Below are 20,994 nucleotides of genomic sequence, written 5' to 3'. Positions count from 1 at the left end.
GTAGGTAGGTAGGTAGGTCGGGGAGGAGAGGGTTAAGCCTGTCCCCGGTAGGTAGGTCGGGGAGGAGAGGGTTAAGCCTGTCCCCGGTAGGTAGGTAGGTAGGTCGGGGAGGAGAGGGTTAAGCCTGTCCCGGTAGGTAGGTCGGGGAGGAGAGGGTTAAGCCTGTCCCCGGTAGGTAGGTCGGGCCTCGGTCGGGATGAATATTAATGGTCGGGCGGAGGACGTCACACTGACGCGTCTTCCGGGCTTTTTAATGGGGCTGTGCGGTCGTATGACCGGCATAAGGAGGAGAGGAGGGGGTGAGAGCGGACAGCACAGCCCCTTCCCAGTACAAAGCACTCCCCGATCTATACGGTGTCCCCTCCATCCATCCATCCCTCTCTCTCCCCCCAGTAACATGACAAGCCGTGCCCGGTGTATATAGCCCCGTGTATATAGTCTGTCGGAGTGTATTATAGCGGAGGGCTCTATGGGGGATTACGGCTTCGGGTTACTGCAGACAGCCGCCGCCGCCGGCGGAGGGAGCGGTGGAGGTGCCGGCGGCTTGTTCGGCTCCGGCGGGGGAACGTACCGGAGCAGCCCGCAGTACCCGGCGGGGGGGAGCAGCCCGCAGTACCCGGCGGGGGGGAGCAGCCCGCAGTACCCGGCGGGGGGGAGCAGCCCGCAGTACCCGGCGGGGGGGAGCGGCCTGTTTCTGCCGGGATACCCGCAGGTGATGCAGGACGAGCTGTTGCTGGGGGTGAGCGGAGGGAAGCTGAGTAAGGCCGGGGGTCGGAAGGAGTTGAGCCCCGGGGAGGGCGCTCCGTACAGGGAGGAGCTGCACCATCCGGGGGAGGTTAGTCATCCCAAGGCGGAGGAGCTCGGTGTAGATTCGGCTCCCGACAAGTTAGTGCCGGCCTCGCCGTCCTCCTCCTCCTCCTCCTCCTGCTCATCCTCCTCCAGCTCCGGTGAGGAGGGGCCCCCACCCGCCGGGGACCCCCATGCTTCTCCCCCTTCTCTGGCTCACAAGTCCAAGCTACAGATGGAGGCGCAGGGCGGACATCTCCTCCTAGGGAGCTCGTTCACCGGACCGGCCGAGCACAGCCCCGGATCTTCTCCTTCTCTGCCGGGATTCGGGACCCCCTGGTCGGTGCAGACCTCGTCCCCCCCTCCGCCGCAGAGCCAGCTCACCCAACAACAACAGCAACCGGCGGGGGGAGCGCCCCACCCTGCCAACCTCAATGCCCTGCACAGCCCGGAGCCTGACAGCTTCTACCCCGGCATCCCATCCTCCATCAACCCGGCCTTCTTCCACAGCTTCTCCCCGGTGTCTGCCAACCCCTGCCCTGGCATCAATGTGCCCGGATTCCAGAGCCCCTTCTCTGCCCAGATCAACATCAGCCAACAGCAGCAGCAGAGCCGGAGATCCCCGGTCAGCCCGCAACTCAACCCGCAACACCACCAGGCTGCTGCCTACCTACAACAGAGGAACAACTACAACCACCACCAGGTAGGTGCCCACACATGCCATCCCCATCCCTTCTAATGACAAGTTGGTTGGCTTCTCTTTCATCTAATATCCCGTCCTATGTCAGTGTTTTGGGTTATTGCTGGCATAGAGTGGCATTGGGAGGGTGGCATTGTTTGCCTCTTTCCATTTGTCTTCTATATTTTGGATGAGGTCTGGGTGTCACCATGGAATGGTTGGTCATCTTTGATCCGATCACCTAATATCCAGTCCTATGTCAGTGTTTTGGGTTATACAGAGCTTTATTGCCACAGCTGGGGCATAGAGTGGCATTGGGAGGGTGGCATTGTTTGCCTCTTTCCATTTGTCTTCTATATTTTGGATGAGGTCTGGGTGTCACCATGGAATGGTTGGTCATCTTTGATCCGATCACCTAATATCCAGTCCTATGTCAGTGTTTTGGGTTATACCGAGCTTTATTGCCACAGCTGGGGCATAGAGTGGCATTGGGAGGGTGGCATTGTTTGCCTCTTTCCATTTGTTTTCTATATTTTGGATGAGGTCTGGGTGTCACCATGTAATGGTCATCTTTGATCCGATCACCTAATATCCAGTCCTATGTCAGTGCATTGGGTCAAGCAGGGCTTCATTGGCATAGGGTGACATTGGGAGGTTGGCATTTTATTGCCTCTTTCCATTTGTCTTTTAACCCTTTAGTATTTTAGAAGAGGCCTGGGTGTCATCCTGTAATGACCAGGCTTGTCTTTGATGTAAGCACCTAATAATAGCTAGTCCTGTTACTGTCATTGGGTTGTACCAGGTTTTATTGGCATAGGGTGGCCTTGTGAGGTTGCCAGTTTCCATTTTCTTTTAACCCTTCCATATTTTGTATTGAGGTCTGGGTGTAGTGACCAATCAGCTTCTCTTTGATCTGAGCACCTATTATCCAGTCCTAAGTCATTGCCTTGGATTGTACAGGGTTTTATTGGCATGGGATGCCATTGGGAGGTTGGCATTTTTGCTAGCTCTTTTGCCTGTTTTAACCCCTTAACGTTTTGGAAGAGGCCCAGGTGTCACCTTATCATGACCAATCGGTTGGCTTTTCTTTGATCCGAGCACCTTAATATCCAGTCCTATTATAGTCATTGCATTGGGTTGTAAAGGTCTTTATTGGCTGGCATAGGGTGGCCTTGCGAGGTTGCCTGTTTCCATTTTTCTTTTGTCTTTTAACTCTTCCGTGTTTTGTAAGAAGCTCAGTGCCACCAGTCTGGGTGTCACTTTGTAATGACCGATTGGTTGGCTTGTCTTTTTTGAGCACCTAACCTCCAGTCCCATTACAGTCATTGAGTTGTACAAGGCTTTATTGGCACAGCTGGCATAGGGTGGCCTTGTGAGGTTTCCTGTTTCCATTTTTCTTTTGTCTTTTTTAACCCTTCCATATTTTTTGAGGCACCCGGTAACACCGGTTTGGGTGTCACTTTTGTAATGAACAATTGGTTGTCTTGTCTTTGATGTAAGCACCAAATATCCATTTCTATTATCCTGTCATTGCATTGGGTTGTACAGGGCTTCATTGGCACAGTTGACATAGGGTGGCATTGTAAGGATGCCTGTTTGCATTCTCCTTACAATACCATCTTTCAAGATGTAGCTCCCTTTTTGTCTTTTAACCCTTCCATATTTTGTAGGAGGCCTAGTTGTCACCTTGCAGTGATCACATTGATTGTCCCATCCTTGCTGTCATTTCCTAATATCCATTCCCATTACACAGTCATTGCATTGGCTTGTACTGGCCTTTGCTGGCATTTTAAGGTTGCAATCTTTTGCTAGCTCCTTGCCCGTTTCCCTTTTTTGTCTTTTAACCCTTCAACATTTTGGCAGAGGTCTGGGAGTCACTTTGTAATGACCAATTGCTTGTCTTTGATGTGAGCACCTAATATCCAGTCCCAATATACTGTCACTGCATTGGGTGGTACAGGTCTTCGTTGGCACAACTGGCGTAGGGTGGCATTGCTAGTTCCCATTTTTCTTTTGTCTTTTAACCCTTCCATGTTTTGTAAGAGGCCCAGCGATACCGGTCTGGGTGTCACCTTGTAGTGGTCCGTTATGGTCTTGTCTTTGCTGTGAGCACCTAACATCCAGCCCCATTACTCAGTCATTGCATTGTCGTGTACAGATTTTTACTGGCATAGGGTGGCATTGTAAGGTGAATTTTTTTTGGCTAGCTTTTTGCCTGTTTCCATTCTTCTGCCAAAACCATATTTTAAGATGTATCTCGTGTTTGTGTTTTAACCCTTCCATATTTTGTAGGAGGCCTAGTTGTCACCTTGCAGTGATCACATTGATTGTCCTATCTTTGCTGTCAGTTCCTAATATCCATTCTCATTACACAGTCATTGCATTGGCTTGTACTGGTCTTTGCTGGCATAGGGTGGCATTTTGAGGTTGCAATTTTTTTTCTAGCTCTTTTTGCATCTTTCCATTCTCTGGCAAAACCATCTTTCATGATGTTATCTCTCTTTTGTCTTTTAACCCTTCCAAATTTTGTAAGTGGTGGTTTTTGGTTGTCACCTTGTAATGGTCACATTGGTTGTCCTGCCTTTGCTGTGAGCATCTAACACCAAGTCCCATTTTCTGCTAGCTCTTTGCCTGTCTCCATTATAGTCATTGCACTAGCTTGTAAAGGTGTTCATTGGCACAACTGGCATAGGGTTGCATTGTGAGGTTTCTAGCTCTTTGCTGGTTTCCATTATTATGACAAAACCATCTACACAATTCCTTATTTCATGTGGTAGCTCCCTTTTTGTTTCAATGTCTCTTAACCCCTTTGTAGTTCACAGGGCCTAGTGAGATCGGCCTGGTTGTCATCTTGTAGTAATCACATTGTCTTTGCTGTGAGTATCTAATATCCCATTGCATTGGGTTTTACAGGTCTTCAGTGGCACAGTAGGCATAGGCTGGTATTGCAAGGTTGCTAGATCTTTTCATGTTTCGATTATTACAAACGCATACAAACAAGTCCATGTTTCATGTTTTATCTCCCTTTTTTTTTTTTGTTGTTTCTTTGCCTTTTAACCCTTCCATTGTTCACAAGAGGCCTAGTGACATCGGTCTGGGTGTGACTTTGTAATGATCATCACATTGTCTTGTCTTTGATGTGAGCACCTAAAATCTAGTCCCATTACACTGTCATTGCATTGGCTTATTTATTACAGGTACTCCTATAGCACCGTCAATTTGTGCAGTGCTTTACATATATATTGTACCTTCACATCAGTCCCTTTTTATTGTACAGGTCTTCATTGGCATAGGGTTGGCATAGCAAGGTTGCCATTTTTTTGCCTGTTTTCATTATGCTGACAAACCCTCTTTCATGGTGCATCTCTCTTTGGTTTTTTTAAGCCTTCCATATTTTGTAAGAGGCCTAGTGACACCGGTCTGGTTGTCCCCTTGTGGCGATCACATCCATTGTCTTACCTTTGCTGTTAGCATCCAATATACAGTCTTATTTTTTGCTAGCTCTTTGCCTGTCTCCATTACGCAGTCATTGCATTGGGTTGTTAGGATTTTTTTGGCACAGCTGGCATTGGGTGCCATTGTAGGGTTGCTAGCTCTTTGCCGATTTCCATTTGTCCTTTAACCCTTTCATATTTTGTAAGAGGCCTAGTGACATTTCTCTGGGTGTCACCTTGTAAAGAACATGTCTTTGATTGTGAGCACCTAATATCCCGTCCTATTACGCTGGCTTGTACAGGTCTTTATTGGCATAACTGGCGCAGGGTTTACATTGTGTGGTTGCTAGCTCTTTTCCAGATTCCATTATTATGATAAAACCATTTAAACAATTCTATATTTCGTGTTGCATCTCCCTTTTTGTTTCAATGTCTTTTAACTCTTCCAGGAGGCCTAGTGACATTGGTCTGGATGTCACCTTGTAATGATCGCATTGATCTTTTGTCTTTGATGTGAGCACCTAATATCCAGTTCCATTACGCTGTCATTGCATTAGCTTGTACAGATCGTCATTGGCATAGGTTGGCATTGTAAAGGTTCTTTTTTTTGCTAGCTCTCAGCCTGTTTTCATTATTTTGACGCCATTTTTCATTATGTATCTCCCTTTTGTCTTTTAACCCTTACATATGTCCTAAGAGGCCTTGTGTCACCTTAGTGATTGTTTTTTTGTTTTTTTGTTTTTCTCTGCAAGTTTCTAATATCCATTCCCCATTACACAGTTATTGCATTGGGTTGTACAGGTTGGCATAGGGTGGCATTGTGAGGTTGACATTTTTTTTTTCTTTTTGGTGGCTTTCATTATTCTGACAAAACCATCTTTCATGATGTAGCTCTTTTTTTTGTCTTTTGATCCTTTCATGTTTTGTAAGGGACCTAGTGACGCTACTCTGGTTGTCATCATGTAGTGATCACATCAATTGTCTTGCCTTTTGCTGTGAGCGTCTAATCTAGTCCCATTTTTTTTTTTTTTTTTTGCTCTTTGCCGGTTTCCATTATTCTGACAAAACCATGCAAACCATTTCATCGTTCATGGCACATCTCTTTTGTTTCTATGTCATTTATCCCTTCTATATTTCACAAAGGGCCCAGTAACACTGGTCTTGGTGTCACCTTGTAATGCCCACATTGTGTGTGTGGTCCTAGCTGTGAACGCCAAATATCCAGTCCTATTACACAATCATTGCATTGGATTTGTGCAGGTCTTCATTTTATTAGCGTAGGGTGGCATTGTGAGGTTGCCGGTTTGCTAGGTCTTTGCCTGTTTCAATTATTGTGACAAAAATGCAAACATTTCCCTTTCATGGTGCATCTCCATTTGTTTCTATGTCTTTTAACCCTTCCATAATTTGCAAGAGGCCTAGTGACATCAGTCTGCGTGTCACCTTGTAACGGCCATATCATTTGTCTTTGCTGTGAACGCCTAATATCCAATCTAATGACACAATCTTTTAATTGGGTTTGTACAGGTCTTCGTTTCTTTGGGATAGGGTGGCCTTGCAAGCTTTGCTATTTTTATTGGCTGTTTGCATTATTTTTTCAGAATAATGGGAATGGGCAAACAATTTGGTCTTGTTTCAAAGTCTTTTACCCCTTCCATATTAAAGGCCTGGTGACACCAGTCTGCCCGATTACATTAATTTTGAGGTATTTGCTATGAGGTCCTAATATCTGCTCTTATTACACTGTCATTGAATTGGGATGTACAGATCTTAATTTCATTGGCATTGCTGGCATTTTCCATTTTTGGATGGCATTATTTGTCAAAATAATGGAAATGGGCAACATTTTAATGGTTCATCTCCCTTTTTCGTTTCTATGTCTTTTCCCCTTCCATGTTTCACAAGAGGCCTGGTGACTCCAGTCTGGGTGTCCCCTTGTAGTGATTACATTTGATTGTGTTGTCCTTGTGTTGCACTCCTATTACCCAGTCATTTCATTGGGATGTATGGGTCTATAAATTTTATTGGCATAGTTGGCGTAGTGTGGTAATACGAGGTTGCCATTTTTGCTGTCCGGTTGCATGGGTTTGCCAAAATTGGGAACAGCTAAAAATTCCATCTGTGATATTGCATCTTTGTTTCTATGTCTTTAACCAATTCAGCATCCCTTTAGCAGAGTGATCTGGATGTCACCTTGTAGTAGTCACATTGTGCGTCTGTCAATTCTCCCAAGTGTGTTATCTGGACATTGACATCCAATGTTGAGCAGCACTGAAGAGTACACTTTAATTAGCAGGGTTCTTATCACCTCCTGGAAATGACTTCCGTTAAATCAGGGCTGGACAAACTATTACGGAATCCAGGAGCCAGCGGGTTTTTCTTTAGGAGCCAGCTTCAATAATTGAAAAAAATGATGGCACCAGCTGTAATTTGTCAATCTAGCTCCTGAGATTTGTCGAGTTGTTCTACATGTATGTTTGAGGTTTTAAAGCACTGCATCCTTTGCTAGCTTAGATTAACTTCAAGTAGGTATCTACCATTGGCATAAGAAATATGGAATAAGAGGTGGCATTTATGTAGTTAAATTGGTGGTTGCTGATTGGTTGCCTACATCTGACCATAAAAGACTTGAACTGCCAGGAGAGATAAATGTTGCCCTGTTTGATGTCTGGTAGGTCTTCCCTTGACTTCAATGTAGGCGGTGGCTCTAGATCTGCTTTACTGATAACTGGTACAGCAAGACTGATCCCATATATTGATTTTGTGTTTGTGACGCCTCTATACCCTTGTTGTAGCTTTCGGATGCCCTTTGTAAAAGAAGTGGTTGCACATAAGATGGTGTAACAATGGCAGTGTGCGAGATTGGATCTCTGGCAGTCTACTTATGTGGCCAGGAATTCTACTTATCTGATTAAATAAAAATGACTCTGTGGGTTTGTCATACATATCGCACAAGGCTTTCAGTTTTAAACACATTTCTTTTCCACCCACCTCCAATGCTGATCTTTTAGCTTTTGCATGTGCTATGTATTGTTTGCTCTCAGGGCATATGCCATCTATTAGAAGACCTCCGTCAATGAATGCACCATAGCTTCTATTTTGTTTATGGAAATGCCGTCTCTAGTAAACAGAATGCTTGTTTGGTTTGTTCAGGCTGTGGCGTTGGCTCCTGGGTTTCTACATAACTAATGCAGAACGCTGTATGGTAAACAGGAATGTTTACTTTAACATCTATGTAAGATGATTTATGAAAACTGCAGTATAGGGATGAAGACCTGGCCCCGATCCGCCAGTCAGATGACCTGAGCCATACAAATGTTTCCTGCAAGAATGTTTTTTGCGTTTCTCTCCCCCCCCCCCCCCTTTTTTTTTTTTTTTCAGTGAGCAATGGGCCTATAGCAGCCTTTAACCTTTTTACCCTAGAGCAGCAGTCGCCAACCAGTGGTCCGTGGACCATGAGAAAATTTTGGTGGTCCCCAGTAGTTCTGATCAACATTATGGCGCAAAGTTTCTTTCCAGTGTTGTTCTCAATGCTTGCTGACAGTAAATGCTGTCAGCGCATATCCATACCCGATGCCTCCTTTGCAGTTACGGCTCCTGTGAACTCAGAGGGAGGTTCCGGGAGTAGCACACAGTGGGAGGTGAAGGAGGGGACGTTCAATGGCAGTGCTAATCAGAGGGTGGGGGGGGGGGGGCACGGACCTTGAGCACACGGCTGGATAAGGATGTGAGATCCAGTGATGAGTCTGTATAAGGCAGAAGTGTGATGCAGAGTGTGTGTGTGTGTGTGTGTGTGTGTGTGTGTGTGTGTGTGTGTGTGTGTGTGTGTGGGGGGGGGGGGGGGGGGGGGGGCAGAGAGCAAGAGCATTGTGTGTGTATAAGGCAGCAGTGTGATTCAGGGGGAGGGGGCCAGAGAATGTGTGCATAAGGCATGTAAAATTCATGAGTGGTCTGTGGGATTAAAAATTATGAGTTTAGTGGTCCATGAAGTCCTAAAAGGTTGGGGACCACTGCCCTAGAGGAGTCCTTGAAATCCTTTTGAGATCTTGGGGTACCCTTGCTAAAACCAATTAATTGGTGGTCAATGGGAAGAATGCCTTTCTTAAAGTGGTAGTCAGAATGCCCCCCTAAAACGGATAAAAAGTTCATTGGTGTCATACAGCTGCCTCTATCAAGTGGGTTATTGACCCATAACTATGCAGTTCCGAACAAATAGGAGCCCAGTCAGCCAAAGCTCAAGGAACCCCAAGCAATCTCTGGAGGAACTCTAGGGTTTCACGGAACCCTGGTTGAGAATGGCTGGTCTATAGGTAGTACGGTGGTTAGCGCTCCTGCCTTGTTGCTGTTTGTACCCAACCAGGACACTCTGGATGGAGTTTGCATGTTCTCCCTGTGCTTGTGTGGGTTTCCTCTGGGTACTCCGGTTTCCTCCTACACTCTCAAGATATGCTGGCAGGTTCATTGGCTCTTGTTTTTAAATTGAGCCCTAGTATGTGTGTGCATGTAAGATGGGGATTTTAGATTGCAAGCTCTATGGGCAGAGACTGGTGTGAATGTTGCAGTATGTAAAGGACTGTAAATTGTTGGTGCTATATAACTACCAGTAATAATAGCTTGTATCAGCCAACTCGGTTCAAACTTTTTCTTTCACCGGCACTATGACAACAAAACGCCTATTCTGAATGGTTTCCGTGGGTAATGGCGACACTTAAACGCACTTGTGTTTTCATCAATTGGCCTCTGTATCCACAATAGCCTGTAAACCTGAATAACCAGTATGTGGCTATGAATACGTTTAATGGTGTCAGTGGTAGTGCCTTCTGCAGTGGAAAAATTGTGACTTGATGTAAGAAACCGTATTATGTACTTATATATTTTTTTTTTTTTCCCTTTTCTGCCTTAACTCTGTCATGTTTCTTCTTGGTGAGAATGATTGATATGTAAGCTCAGCCACTGGCAGCATTAAAACTGCAGGATCCAGATGACCAGGTCTATTTTTACCGTTCTTTTCTAGTAGTTGTGTTTCCTAAGCTCCTATGACTATATAGATCTGCAGTCGTCATGCTATACATAGCATCTCTGCTAATGAGCTCAAACGGGCAGCATCCCATTCCTGGCTCCTGTGCCAGAGCCTTTTTTTTTTTCCGTTTCCACTGATGATTTGCCATTGTCTTCATCTTAGCCGCAAAATCCAGGGACTGTTTTGTGGTGTTGTGATTTACGTAGAAGTATGTGTTCTGAATTCTCACTCATACTGCTGTTGAGATGCATCATTGCGGTTATATTCTCAGTTGTCAGCTCACTCGCACCTTTGTATTTCCTGCCTATTGTCCAATGATTGTGGAGAGCCCAGAATAGCTATGGCATATTGGAACCCAAATAGATTCTTGTGTTTTACCTAGCATTAAAGCCATACATCGTAAGGGGTGTTTTATAACCAACTTAAAACCGCAAGAAAAATCTGCATTACTCCCCATGTTGAAACCAGAGTTCAGTTTTTCACAGCAGGAGGGTGCAGTAACGCAAAGCAACCAAGCATATATCTGGCTTTCATTACATACATTGCACTAATCTGTTCTGGTTGCTTTAAGGGGTGGGATTTCATTGCTCCTTTGAATAAGTCTCATATGTGGTGTTTATGTTCATTTTTTTAGTGTAACCTTCCAGATTTTTTTTTTTTTTTTTAAGATTTTTGCCTCAACTTTAGCCTGAGTAACAAAGCGCACCAGGATAAATAAAGGTGCGAATCTGCCCAGCAAGTGCACAGACAACAATAAAATCCTAAAAATGTATAAAAAGCCAGCAAACCTTCTGATTTATTGAGGTCACATCAGAAATGTAAAATACATATTCTACATCCAATGATGTCTCTGGGCCTTGCTGGACCTCTCTGTGGCATGTCTTTTTCTGCAGAGGCCTCCAAAATGTTGGTGGAATGTATCTTTTTCAGTATATATTTGATGTGATCTAAATGTGTCAGATTTCTGTACAAATATTTTCTCTAAATAAAACTATAATTCTACCACTTAACAAAACTCTAGTTTGGCCACATCTTGCGTATGCTGTCCGATTCTGGTCACCAGTCTTTTTAGGAAAGATGTGCTTGAGCTGGACAGAGCGAAAGGCAACAAAGCTAATAAGAGGACTGGAGGACTGCAAATATGAGGAACGACTACAGACATTAGACTTATTCTCCCTCTTGAAGAGATGCTTAAAGAGGAAGTAAACCCTCTCTAAAAAAAAAAAAAAACGCCCTGCAGGACAAAGGCATAATGAGCTAGTATGCATAGCATGCTAGCTCATTATGAATTACTTACCTGAGATCAAAGCCCCTGAAGCGACCCTCCCCTCGTTCACCTCCTCCGTCGCCACCATGATACCCGGAGTGACTTCCGGGTATCGCTGCTCCGGCATGTGACTGACCGGAGCAGCGATGATGTTACTCTGGCGCATGCGTGCGGGAGCTGTCAGTGACGGCATGATCGCCTTCACTAATGGCATGCTCAGGGCGCTTATGCGCCGTAGACATCGGTGCCCGTTTTTAGGGAAATATCTCCTTAACCGTGTAGGACGTCATCGACACATGCGCATGTGCCGTTGCTTCAGTTAGTGTGCCGTTATTGGCGGATCCAGGCAATCGCAGTGCCTGGAGCCTGTGATACCCAGAAGTAAATCGGGGAGCGATGTTGCTGGCCGGAGCAGTGTACAGGGACCGCTACGGGGGCTTTGATCTAAGGTAAGTATTTCATAATGAGCTAGTATGCTATACATACTAGCTCATTATGCCTTTGTCTTGCAGGTTTTTTTTTTTTTTAGTTAGTAGATTTACAACCACTTTAAGAGGGGATATGCTCTCAATATACAAATCTTTGGGGATTCTAGCTTTGGGAGGAAAGTAACCTAAAGTCTGTAAAGACATGCGGTCTCACAATAAAGTTGGCTGAGCAGTTCAATCTCAAACTGCGTAAGGCATTCTTTACTGTCAGAGCGGTAACGATGTGGACTTCAGCTCCTGTAGAGAACTCCTTGGACATTTCTTGCCCTTTTTGGGGCTTAATCGTAGAGGCCTGTATGGTCACCATTTCGTTGAAGTAAAAACACACACACACACTCTGTGGTTGAAATAGCTGGACTTTGTCTGCAGCCTTACCAACTATATGGTTTGCTGGAGTACTAGCCTTTTTCTATATCTCCGTTCACTCCCACCCAGTGGTGTTCTGAGTACCTAGCAAGGATAATAACCCTTCAACAATTGATTAAAAAAAAACCTAAAAAAAAAGTTTGGTTTTTAAAACCAGTATGCAGTACTTGTTCTGGTGTGCTGGTATATGCATTATGAATTATACATGTATATTTATCTGAGGTTTACGGAATGTAGAACATTCCATGTCTTTTCTTCCGTGATGGGACGCACTTCCTCCTTGAATCAGGAAGAAAATTCTGCTTTGCACTTCATTTTCTTCATGTAAGATGTGCTGTCAGTCCACATGTAGGAACTGGTGTGGGCACAGACCTGACATTTTTAGAGTGTTGGGCCCTGAGAAGCGCCCATTGTTTGAGGCTCTGTTGTACCAGTTTGTCACATTGCATACAACTTCTGTTTTGTAAACCGTTGTCGGCTTACAATACAAATTCTGTCCTAGGAAATACAGTCTTTGCTCTTGATCCGTTTATTAATAGTTGTGTACAGCTTGTCCATGCTTTGACATACAAGGGGCTTTTGCAGTCCATTACAGAGAGTGTAGTTTTCTCCGTCAGCACTGGGATTAAATGGCATTCAGGGTTTGAAACAGAACAAGAGGGCTCAAAGCCTTTAATTCCTCCTTTTGTTTTCTTTTTGCCATGTTTTGCTGAGGTATATTTTACATGATGGAAGCCAGCGTCATGATCTGCTGATGTACACCCAGAATTATAATAATCCTTCCTGAAAATGTCAGCTTTTTTTTTTTTTTTTTTTTTTTTTTTTTTTTACACTTCCCCCTGCTCCTGTGATCGAGTAACTTGGCTAGAAGATGAGACATCGAATATAATAAAATGTCATTAAGAAAAAGTGTTTGGGTTTTTTGTTTTTTTTGTTTTTTTATTTAGTTAAAGTGGTGTTCCGGCCGAAATGATACTTTTTAAATAAAAATACCCCTATAATACACAAGCTTAATGTATTCTAGTAAAGTTAGTCTGTAAACTAAGGTCTGTTTTGTTAGATTATAGCAGTAGTTTGTTATTTTATAAACTTACAACAGGCCGTGGAGCATCTTAAGTGTGGGCATCTGAAGCCAGACTGTATTTCTTCCTGGATCTCATCCTTGCAGATCTCGCACATGCTCAATGCACCACAAGCAGTGTAATAGGTTTCAGGTCAGGTTTCCATAGCAACGGCAGTGTCAGAGGAAGTTGCCGCTCCTTCCCAGAAGGCATTGCAAACAGGAAATGATGCGATGGGCCACGGCCAGGGAGGAGGAAGTGAAAAATGAATACAGCAGATATACAGTAGGTGCTGAGAAAAAAAATGTAAAAATATCCAATTCGTTTACAGTATGCAGTTTAGTGAGGGATGCTGAAGAGTTGTAAAAGTGGGTGGAACTCCCCTTTAAGGCATGAGTATTCGTTTTTGGGCTTTATATTAAACATCAAATAGTAACTACCATTTAAAGCTGTCCTTGCTTCTGTATAAAATGCTCTGGCATGTGTTGTTTTTATTCTTTTAAGAGCATATTTAACTTGTAGGAAGGTGCAGTCTGTACTCCCCAATGCAGGCAGCGCTTGACAGAACTTGCAATGCAGAAGGGGAAGGAAATCGAGGGGATCTTGGTTCCTCTATGACTTCAGCAGGCACAGGGAGATAGCTGTCCAATAGGATGCTGGTCCTCTTGAGACGATTTTGTGCGTTTTTATGCAAGTGGCTAGCATTGGAACAGATTCCCCATCTGGCAGGGACAGTTCTTAGAGGTAGGGAAAGGTTCTAGAGGAGTAGGGACTGTGCAGGAACTTTGTCTAGCTCTCTTAAGAAAGCCTCCACTTTGGGTGTGGACCGGCCAGGCCGCATTCCGCTCCACGTTGCAGACGCTGTTGGCATCTTTAAGTCTTCTGACGGCTGTTGCAGTTCGTAAGTGGCTCTGGATGGATATGCCTACCTGCCAGGCTTAAATAGGTGGTGTTGGACCTTCTCAACATAACTTTATTGCCTGCGTCTCACTATGTGTGTTTACTGCCCGCCACACAACACTGCACCTTGCTCACACATCACCAGTCAGCAGTTGGTGATGCATGCTGGGAAACTTTCCCAAGGACAAGCGGAGGTTCCGGAAGCATGCTCTGTACCATTAGGGCACATTTACACATACCTGTGGTCATCAGTGGTCTCTTGGTCTGTACAAATCCAACAGTCCTTAGTAGGGCTGCAACTAACGATTATTTTCATAATCGATTAGTTGGTCGATTTATTGTTTCAATTAATCGGTTAATAACCTTAAAAAAAAAAGTGGTGTATAATTTAGTTAATATGTAAAGTTTTTTTTAAAAAAAGCAATTTATTTGTAAATATCTCTATGCAGTGGTAAATATAAACAACCAACTATATGGTTAGGGAGCAAAATATTGAATCCACTCTGAGAATAACAGACCGAAGAGATATACTGTATATACACTATTAGAGGAGATATACTGTATATACACTATTAGAGGAGATATATACTGTATACACTATTAGAAGAGAAATACATTTTTTTGGCCAATTTGTTGTTAGGCAGATTAAAAAATACAAATTGCTGCAAAGACGCATTACATGCTCTTCTGCAGCTTCTCCATTGAAGTATATTGAACCAAAAAAGCACCATTTTGTGTTAAAAAAAAAAAAAGTCCTTGACCCTTTCCAAATGCGCAGAGGCTGAAAAAAAGCACAGATGTGAATGTGTCCCATAGGAAACCATTTCAAATGAACTGTAGTGCGTTTCTGCAAAAAGCACCAAAAAACACAAAGATGTGAACCAGGCCTAAGACGTTTAGTAACATAATGGGGTTAAAAAAAACTAAAAGGAGCCCTTTATAGTACAAAAAAAGGAAATGATCGCTACTGTAAAGGGTTCATTTTTTTACTGTAGAACTGTGTAAGTAATATTTACAGTAGCGATTATTTGCTCTTTTTGTATAAAGGGCTAATTTATTATTTCTAACCCCATTAGGTTACTGGCCGATTAATCGATTATGAAAATAGTAATCGATTAATTTGATAATCGATTAGTTGTCGATTAATCGATTAGTTGTTTCAGCCCTAGTCCTTAGTTCAGCTGGGGCACCCCAACCTAATTTTGCCATGTGACCATGATAACATGCAGAATTCATATAAACTTCAACCATCTGTGTATTTTTGTATCTTGTACTTTTGTATCTTATCTTACGAGCAGGTGAGGGTTAAGCAATACCCGTAAAGATTTCTTGTTAAGCTGCATGAGAGAAATTCATTGATTCTGGATCGAATCCTAACTGGTTCCTGCTGAATTGGCAGAATTTCACTCCATGTATGCCTGGCTTTTTTTTTTTTCTATTTTGGTGACCATGGTCACTGGAGCTGAAGGTGGGGAAAAATCCCCCAAATTTTCAGCTGTCAGAAACTGGAATACTTTGGACAGTTATTCAGTGACGGGTTACCTTTTAATTTCAGAGCAGTTTTTTATTCTTTTCCCCCCACTTCTCCTATTTGGTCTGCAGGACAGGAGGTGAAATCTCCCAAGCGGGACACGGATGGCAAAAAGGGTTAAAATATAAATTTATATACTCTCCAAACCGTTTCTGGATCCTAGGTGTTTATGTTGAATTTTGGTGACTTAAACTTTTTGTGCTAAATGGGATTTTGATATCAATGAAAATGGTTGCATTCTCATTTGGGCTGTAGAAGGTTGTTTTTGTCTGCTGACATTAGCTGTGGCCATTGAATACTATACATTTTTGAAGTGCAAGAACATGAAAAACTTTTTTTTTTGTCTGCAAATGTGAAAGTGATGATCTGATCCTTTATCACCATCTGACTAGATGACATTCGCTTTATGTTGGCCGTACATTATACGAAAAATCGTCCGAAATTCGGACATTTAGACAGTTCGTTCATTTTTCGGCCAGTTAATGGGCACAAAATCGATAATCGTTCAGATGTTTTTGAGATGAAAAAATGAAGGACACGTTTGGAAATCTTCCTCCGAACTAACGATAAATCAAAAGGTTAATGTGTTTCCTGTCCAAATTGTGTGCACTAGGTATATGTAAAAAAACAAACACAAAATGCATCAATTTATGTCCACTGAACGATTTATTGATCATTACATGATGGCACTATCGTTTGCGCTCACGGCCAAATGTTCGGTTTTCAAAAATGGGTTTGGCTGATTTTTTTTGTATAGTGTATGGCCAGCATTGCATATAAGTGTTCACAAAGGACATATACCAGCCAGGCATGTCCAAAGTCTGGCCCGCAATGGGGGGGGGGGGGGGGTTTCTGCATTCATGGCACTTGTGGGGCTGCAGATGGGCACTGACTCTTATTATATTTTAAGATTTTTTTTTTTTCCTGAAACTACCCTCTTAAATTGCGTGTTATACGCTGATAAATACGGTATATGCAAATAACACGCCCAAGCTCATCTCACCACACACACAGCTACAAAGGCAGGAGAATTCTTGTTGGGCAGTGTATTCGTGCTCAGACAAACACACTTAGACCGAATTTTAGAGGTTCAAAGTATGTCAGTTAAAATGCTCAGCCCTCACGCATGTTTACTTCATCAAATCTGGCCCTCTTTGAAAAAAAAATAGAAAATTCTCTGAATTGCTTTTTTTTTTTTTTTTTTTTTTGCTAGACTTTGTTAGAGGGTAGATACGTCCATTTTCTGTGGTACTGTTGTAGGAAAGTAGCCATCCTCCCTTCCTTGCTCCTGAGATGGCCTATGGCATTTGTAGCATGCATAGAGCAGGGCACAGGCCCACAACTAATGCACACTGCTTGTTCCAAACAAACAGAGGTGTGGGGGAAGAAAAGGTTTGGGAGCTCACAGGGGGACATTAAAAAGAAGCAGAAAAACACAATATAAACAATTTTGTGAAAAATAGATTTTAGTGCTGGTAAAGCGGACGTAAACCCATCGATTTTAAAGTGGTGTTCCGGCCAAAATTACTTTTTAAATAAAAATACCCCCTATAATACACAAGCTTAATGTATTCTAGTAAAGTTAGTCTGTAAACTAAGGTCTGTTTTGTTAATTTATAGCAGTAGTTTGTTATTTTATAAACTTACAGCAGGCCGTGGCCATCTTAAGTCTGGGCATCTGAAGTCAGACTGTATTTCTTCCTGGATCTCATCCTTGGAGATCTCGCACATGCTCAGTGCAGCACAAGCAGTGTAATAGGTTTCAGGTCAGGTTTCCATAGCAACGGCAGTGTCAGAGGAAGTTGCCGCCCCTTCCCAGAAGGCATTGCAAACAGGAAATGATGCGATGGGCCGCGGCCAGGGAGGAGGAAGTGAAAAATGAATACAGCAGATATACAGTAAGTGTTGAGAAAAAAAATTAAACATCCAATTTGTTTACAGTGCACAGTTTAGTGAGGGATGCTGAAGAGTTGTAAAAGTGGGTGGAACTCCACTTTAAGTTTTAAAAAAAAAAGTTACATTCCAACCATGTGCCGGAAATGTAACTGTCAACATAGGTTGGACTTGATGGACTGTTTTTTTTCAACCTCACCTACTATGTAACTATGTATGTAACATTGGTTGTTCTCTCAACCAAACTGTCAAACCATCCAATCCAATGGTTTGTGTCATAACTGATCACATATGCAGCATCATGGCAGTTGAAGATCAAACTGAGACCAAGATGGCAGCTTCCTTGGCTGAAATTGATTGGAGGGTTTGCTTCCACTTAAAGGCTTCTCACTGATGCGGGCGCGGGTCACAGCAGGGTCGGGTGTGTCCCTGTTCACCGATTTTCAGGTGCGAATCGGGTCCGAATTTTTGCCTGAAACTGAGCCATAGACACACAGGTCCCTTTTCCAATGTGAACCACGGCCACCCCAGAGCTGTGTGAACCAGCTCCATTGAGAGCCGGTCACTCTCTCCTGTCATATGAATTGGATGTGGAGAAACCCACATCCAATTTGCCTCAGTATTGGATGTGTATAAATTAAACTTGGAGATTAGGGATATTGTTCAGTGTCTCTTTAATAAACCTTTCTATCACCGACAATTCAGGATTGTTGCCTATGAGGAGAACGCGGTGAGCCTCCCACACTGTTTACGTCATTGGTTTCAGGGATTTAGTTCTATGCCACGATTACTCTCACGTCGGTTCAGATACGATAATTGTGTTTCTTCAGTTGTTCTGTGATGTTAATGACAGATAAAAGCATATGCCACCATAGACAGTGAAGGCGTCCCAGAAATCCATGATAAAAACACATGACAGCCCTTCTTTGTCTTGTTCATGTTGTGCATTTGTGAACATTGACTATAAAGCACAGTGAGATCACAGCGCTGTGTTTTGGATGTGTTGCTGACTGTCAGAGCAAAGCTTGCTGTCTTTACATTATGCATGCTGGTAAGCGAGCTTGTCATATGATGAGCCGGGAGTTATGTTTTTATCTTCTAGCACTGAGTCATCTTTGCACCTCATTGCAGATCACTACAGTGCAAAGAATAATCTGCTGCCTTTTTTTAAACCTGTTCAGCAGCTGACTACGGGATTGACATCACGCCTTAACCCCTTCACGGATGTTAGGTTACAGAAATACTCACCGGCCTGTTTTACCTCTTTGACATTGGATTCGGGTTTCCTGGTCTTTTATGGGAGGTTGATTAGAGCCTGTGCTAGTTTGATCACTCGGCATATTTAAATGCGGCTCTGGCTAATTGGTTAGAGCTGAACTCTAGGCAAACTGGTAAATATACCATTTTTAAATACGTATATGAGGTGCTTTGCCTGCCAAGGTTTTGCAATTTTGGCTAATTTGTTCTGAGAATTGCACAGCTCTGCCAGGTTGGTGACTTATTATATTTTTTCCCTGCTATAGTTAAAGCCCAGCTCATCTTTCAGTTCAAATAAGCTAAATATGTTTCAGGCGTTTGAAATGTTCAAAGTCTGAAAAGTTTTACATTTTTTTAAATTTTTTTTTTTTTTTTTTGGTTTTTAAAGCAGGCACAGCCTGAGTAGAAAAAACTGTCCTCTGCCAGCATGCTGCAGAATAGGGATCCTTGCTCTGTGTGTGGAAACAGCAGAGGTCTGGTCTGACATACGTCTGTTTTAAAACTAGAGCTCTCCAATTGGCAAACGTGAGCTTTGCTAATTGGGGAGCCTCTGGCATTAGACCTCCGCAGAGTGGCTACTGCTTCCAGCATGCTGGCAGCTGACTGGCTTTTCTACTCAAGCTGTGGCTGCTTTCTAAAGAAGATGCAAGACCTTTTAAACCTTTATAATTGAATGTTCAATTGAACTTCATGCAGTACAGCTTAGCCCAGTGGTGATCAACTTTGTTACTATGGGGTGCCACAAGTGCAGCCCCTGACTTCACCAAAGGGCGGCATATAATCAGTGACTAGTCTGTTTCAGAGACAGCAGGCACACAACAGGATATGGTCAAAGGCTTTGGGCATGACACGACAGGTGGTCCTAGACTGGGAGGCATGTTACGGGATGTGGTCATAACCCCCCCCCCCCTCCACCCAGCAAAAAAATTAAAATTAGCTACACATACTGTTGCTATTGATTTTTAATATTAGGACACTTACCTGTCCTGCAATCCAGTGATGTCGGCACCCCAATGTTTGCATCTGTGTCATTGCCTGTAAGGGAAATCAGCAGTGGAGCCTTGTGGCTTCACAGCTGGCTCCCTACTGCACATGCGCAAGTCGTTTTGTGAATGGCCAGCTTGTCTTCTGGGACACACACAGGTGCCAGAAGACAGTGGAGGGGGGGGGGCTCACCACAAAAGAGGACATGATGTCCTGCGCCGAGGCCCGGCTGGATCCAAAGTACACTTAGAACTTCCAAGGGAATCCCGCTGCTGCAAGATCCCTCGGAAGTGGGGATGGGTACTTGTCAAAAACAGGTGCCTGATACCCCCCACGAAAGGTGTCAAATGTGGCACCGAAGGGGGGCTGGGCGGGGGCAGAAAAGCAATTTTGCACTCTCCAGTTTTAGTAAATCAACCCCACAGAGTAGTGGATGCAGGGCCCTGAGGCTGCACAGGAAGTGCCAAAGGGCCGCATGCAACCCCTGGGCCACTTGTTGGGTGTCAGGGGCTTAGGTGTCCTTTTATGAAACTGAGATCAGCGGCGATCCCGAGTCTCACCGCTGATCTCAGCGCTTTACCAGTTTATGAAACTGAGATAATCAGCGGAGAACATGTTCTCCGCTGATTATCTCAGCACAGTGAGAATTCACAGAAACGGCCAGTTTATGAAGGTGCGATCTCCACACCTCACTGGCGATCTGTGACAGAATTCTCACTTTCTGATTCACCATTTCAGAAGTGGAGAATCAGAGTGAGAAGCCTGAAACTGGCTGATATTCTGGAGAAAGAAAGAAGTCTTTTGACTTCTTTCTTTCACCAAACAGTCAGAGCACACCTTCCCCACCATTACACACCCCAAAACCAGCAGGATAGGAATTTATAGTGTGTATATATATATATATATATATATATGTATGTATGTATATATATATATATATATATATATATATGTATGTATATATATATATATATATATGTATGTATATATATATATATATATATATATATATATATATATATATATATATATATATATATATACACACATCTATATATATATATATATATATATATATAGCTATATATAGATACATATATATATATATATATGTATCTATATATAGCTATATATATATATATATATATATTTTTTTTTAGATGTTCACGTCTCTGGCTGGGTTCACACTTGTGCGATGCGTGAACCAGCGTGATTCCTGTGCAGGTTTTCACATCGCACCTACATTGACATCTGCGCACCACTGCGGGTGTCAATGTAAAGTTAATGACACCCCCAGATCATCTCACACATCGCAGTGCGAACTATGT

The 20,994-nt window shown here is 43.3% G+C and overlaps 1 protein-coding gene across 8 annotated transcripts in view; it reads left to right on the top strand.

The window, feature by feature from the left end:
* The first annotated feature begins 237 nt into the window (after positions 1-237).
* The window catches only part of CPEB2 (cytoplasmic polyadenylation element binding protein 2), a 151,223-nt gene continuing 130,466 nt past the window's right edge, over positions 238-20,994 (top strand). For all 8 annotated transcript variants that reach the window (XM_073609947.1, XM_073609929.1, XM_073609938.1 and 5 more), the window contains exon 1: positions 238-1,489. In XM_073609947.1, the coding sequence (XP_073466048.1) occupies positions 470-1,489 (1,020 nt within the window). In that variant the 5' untranslated portion in view covers positions 238-469. The remainder of the gene's footprint in view (positions 1,490-20,994) is intronic.

This window comes from Aquarana catesbeiana, linkage group LG01, assembly GCF_042186555.1.
Source record: "Aquarana catesbeiana isolate 2022-GZ linkage group LG01, ASM4218655v1, whole genome shotgun sequence".
Taxonomy (NCBI): domain Eukaryota; kingdom Metazoa; phylum Chordata; class Amphibia; order Anura; family Ranidae; genus Aquarana; species Aquarana catesbeiana.
The sequence above is the reverse complement of the archived record's forward strand: the minus strand, read 5'-3'. Positions and strand labels throughout refer to the sequence as shown.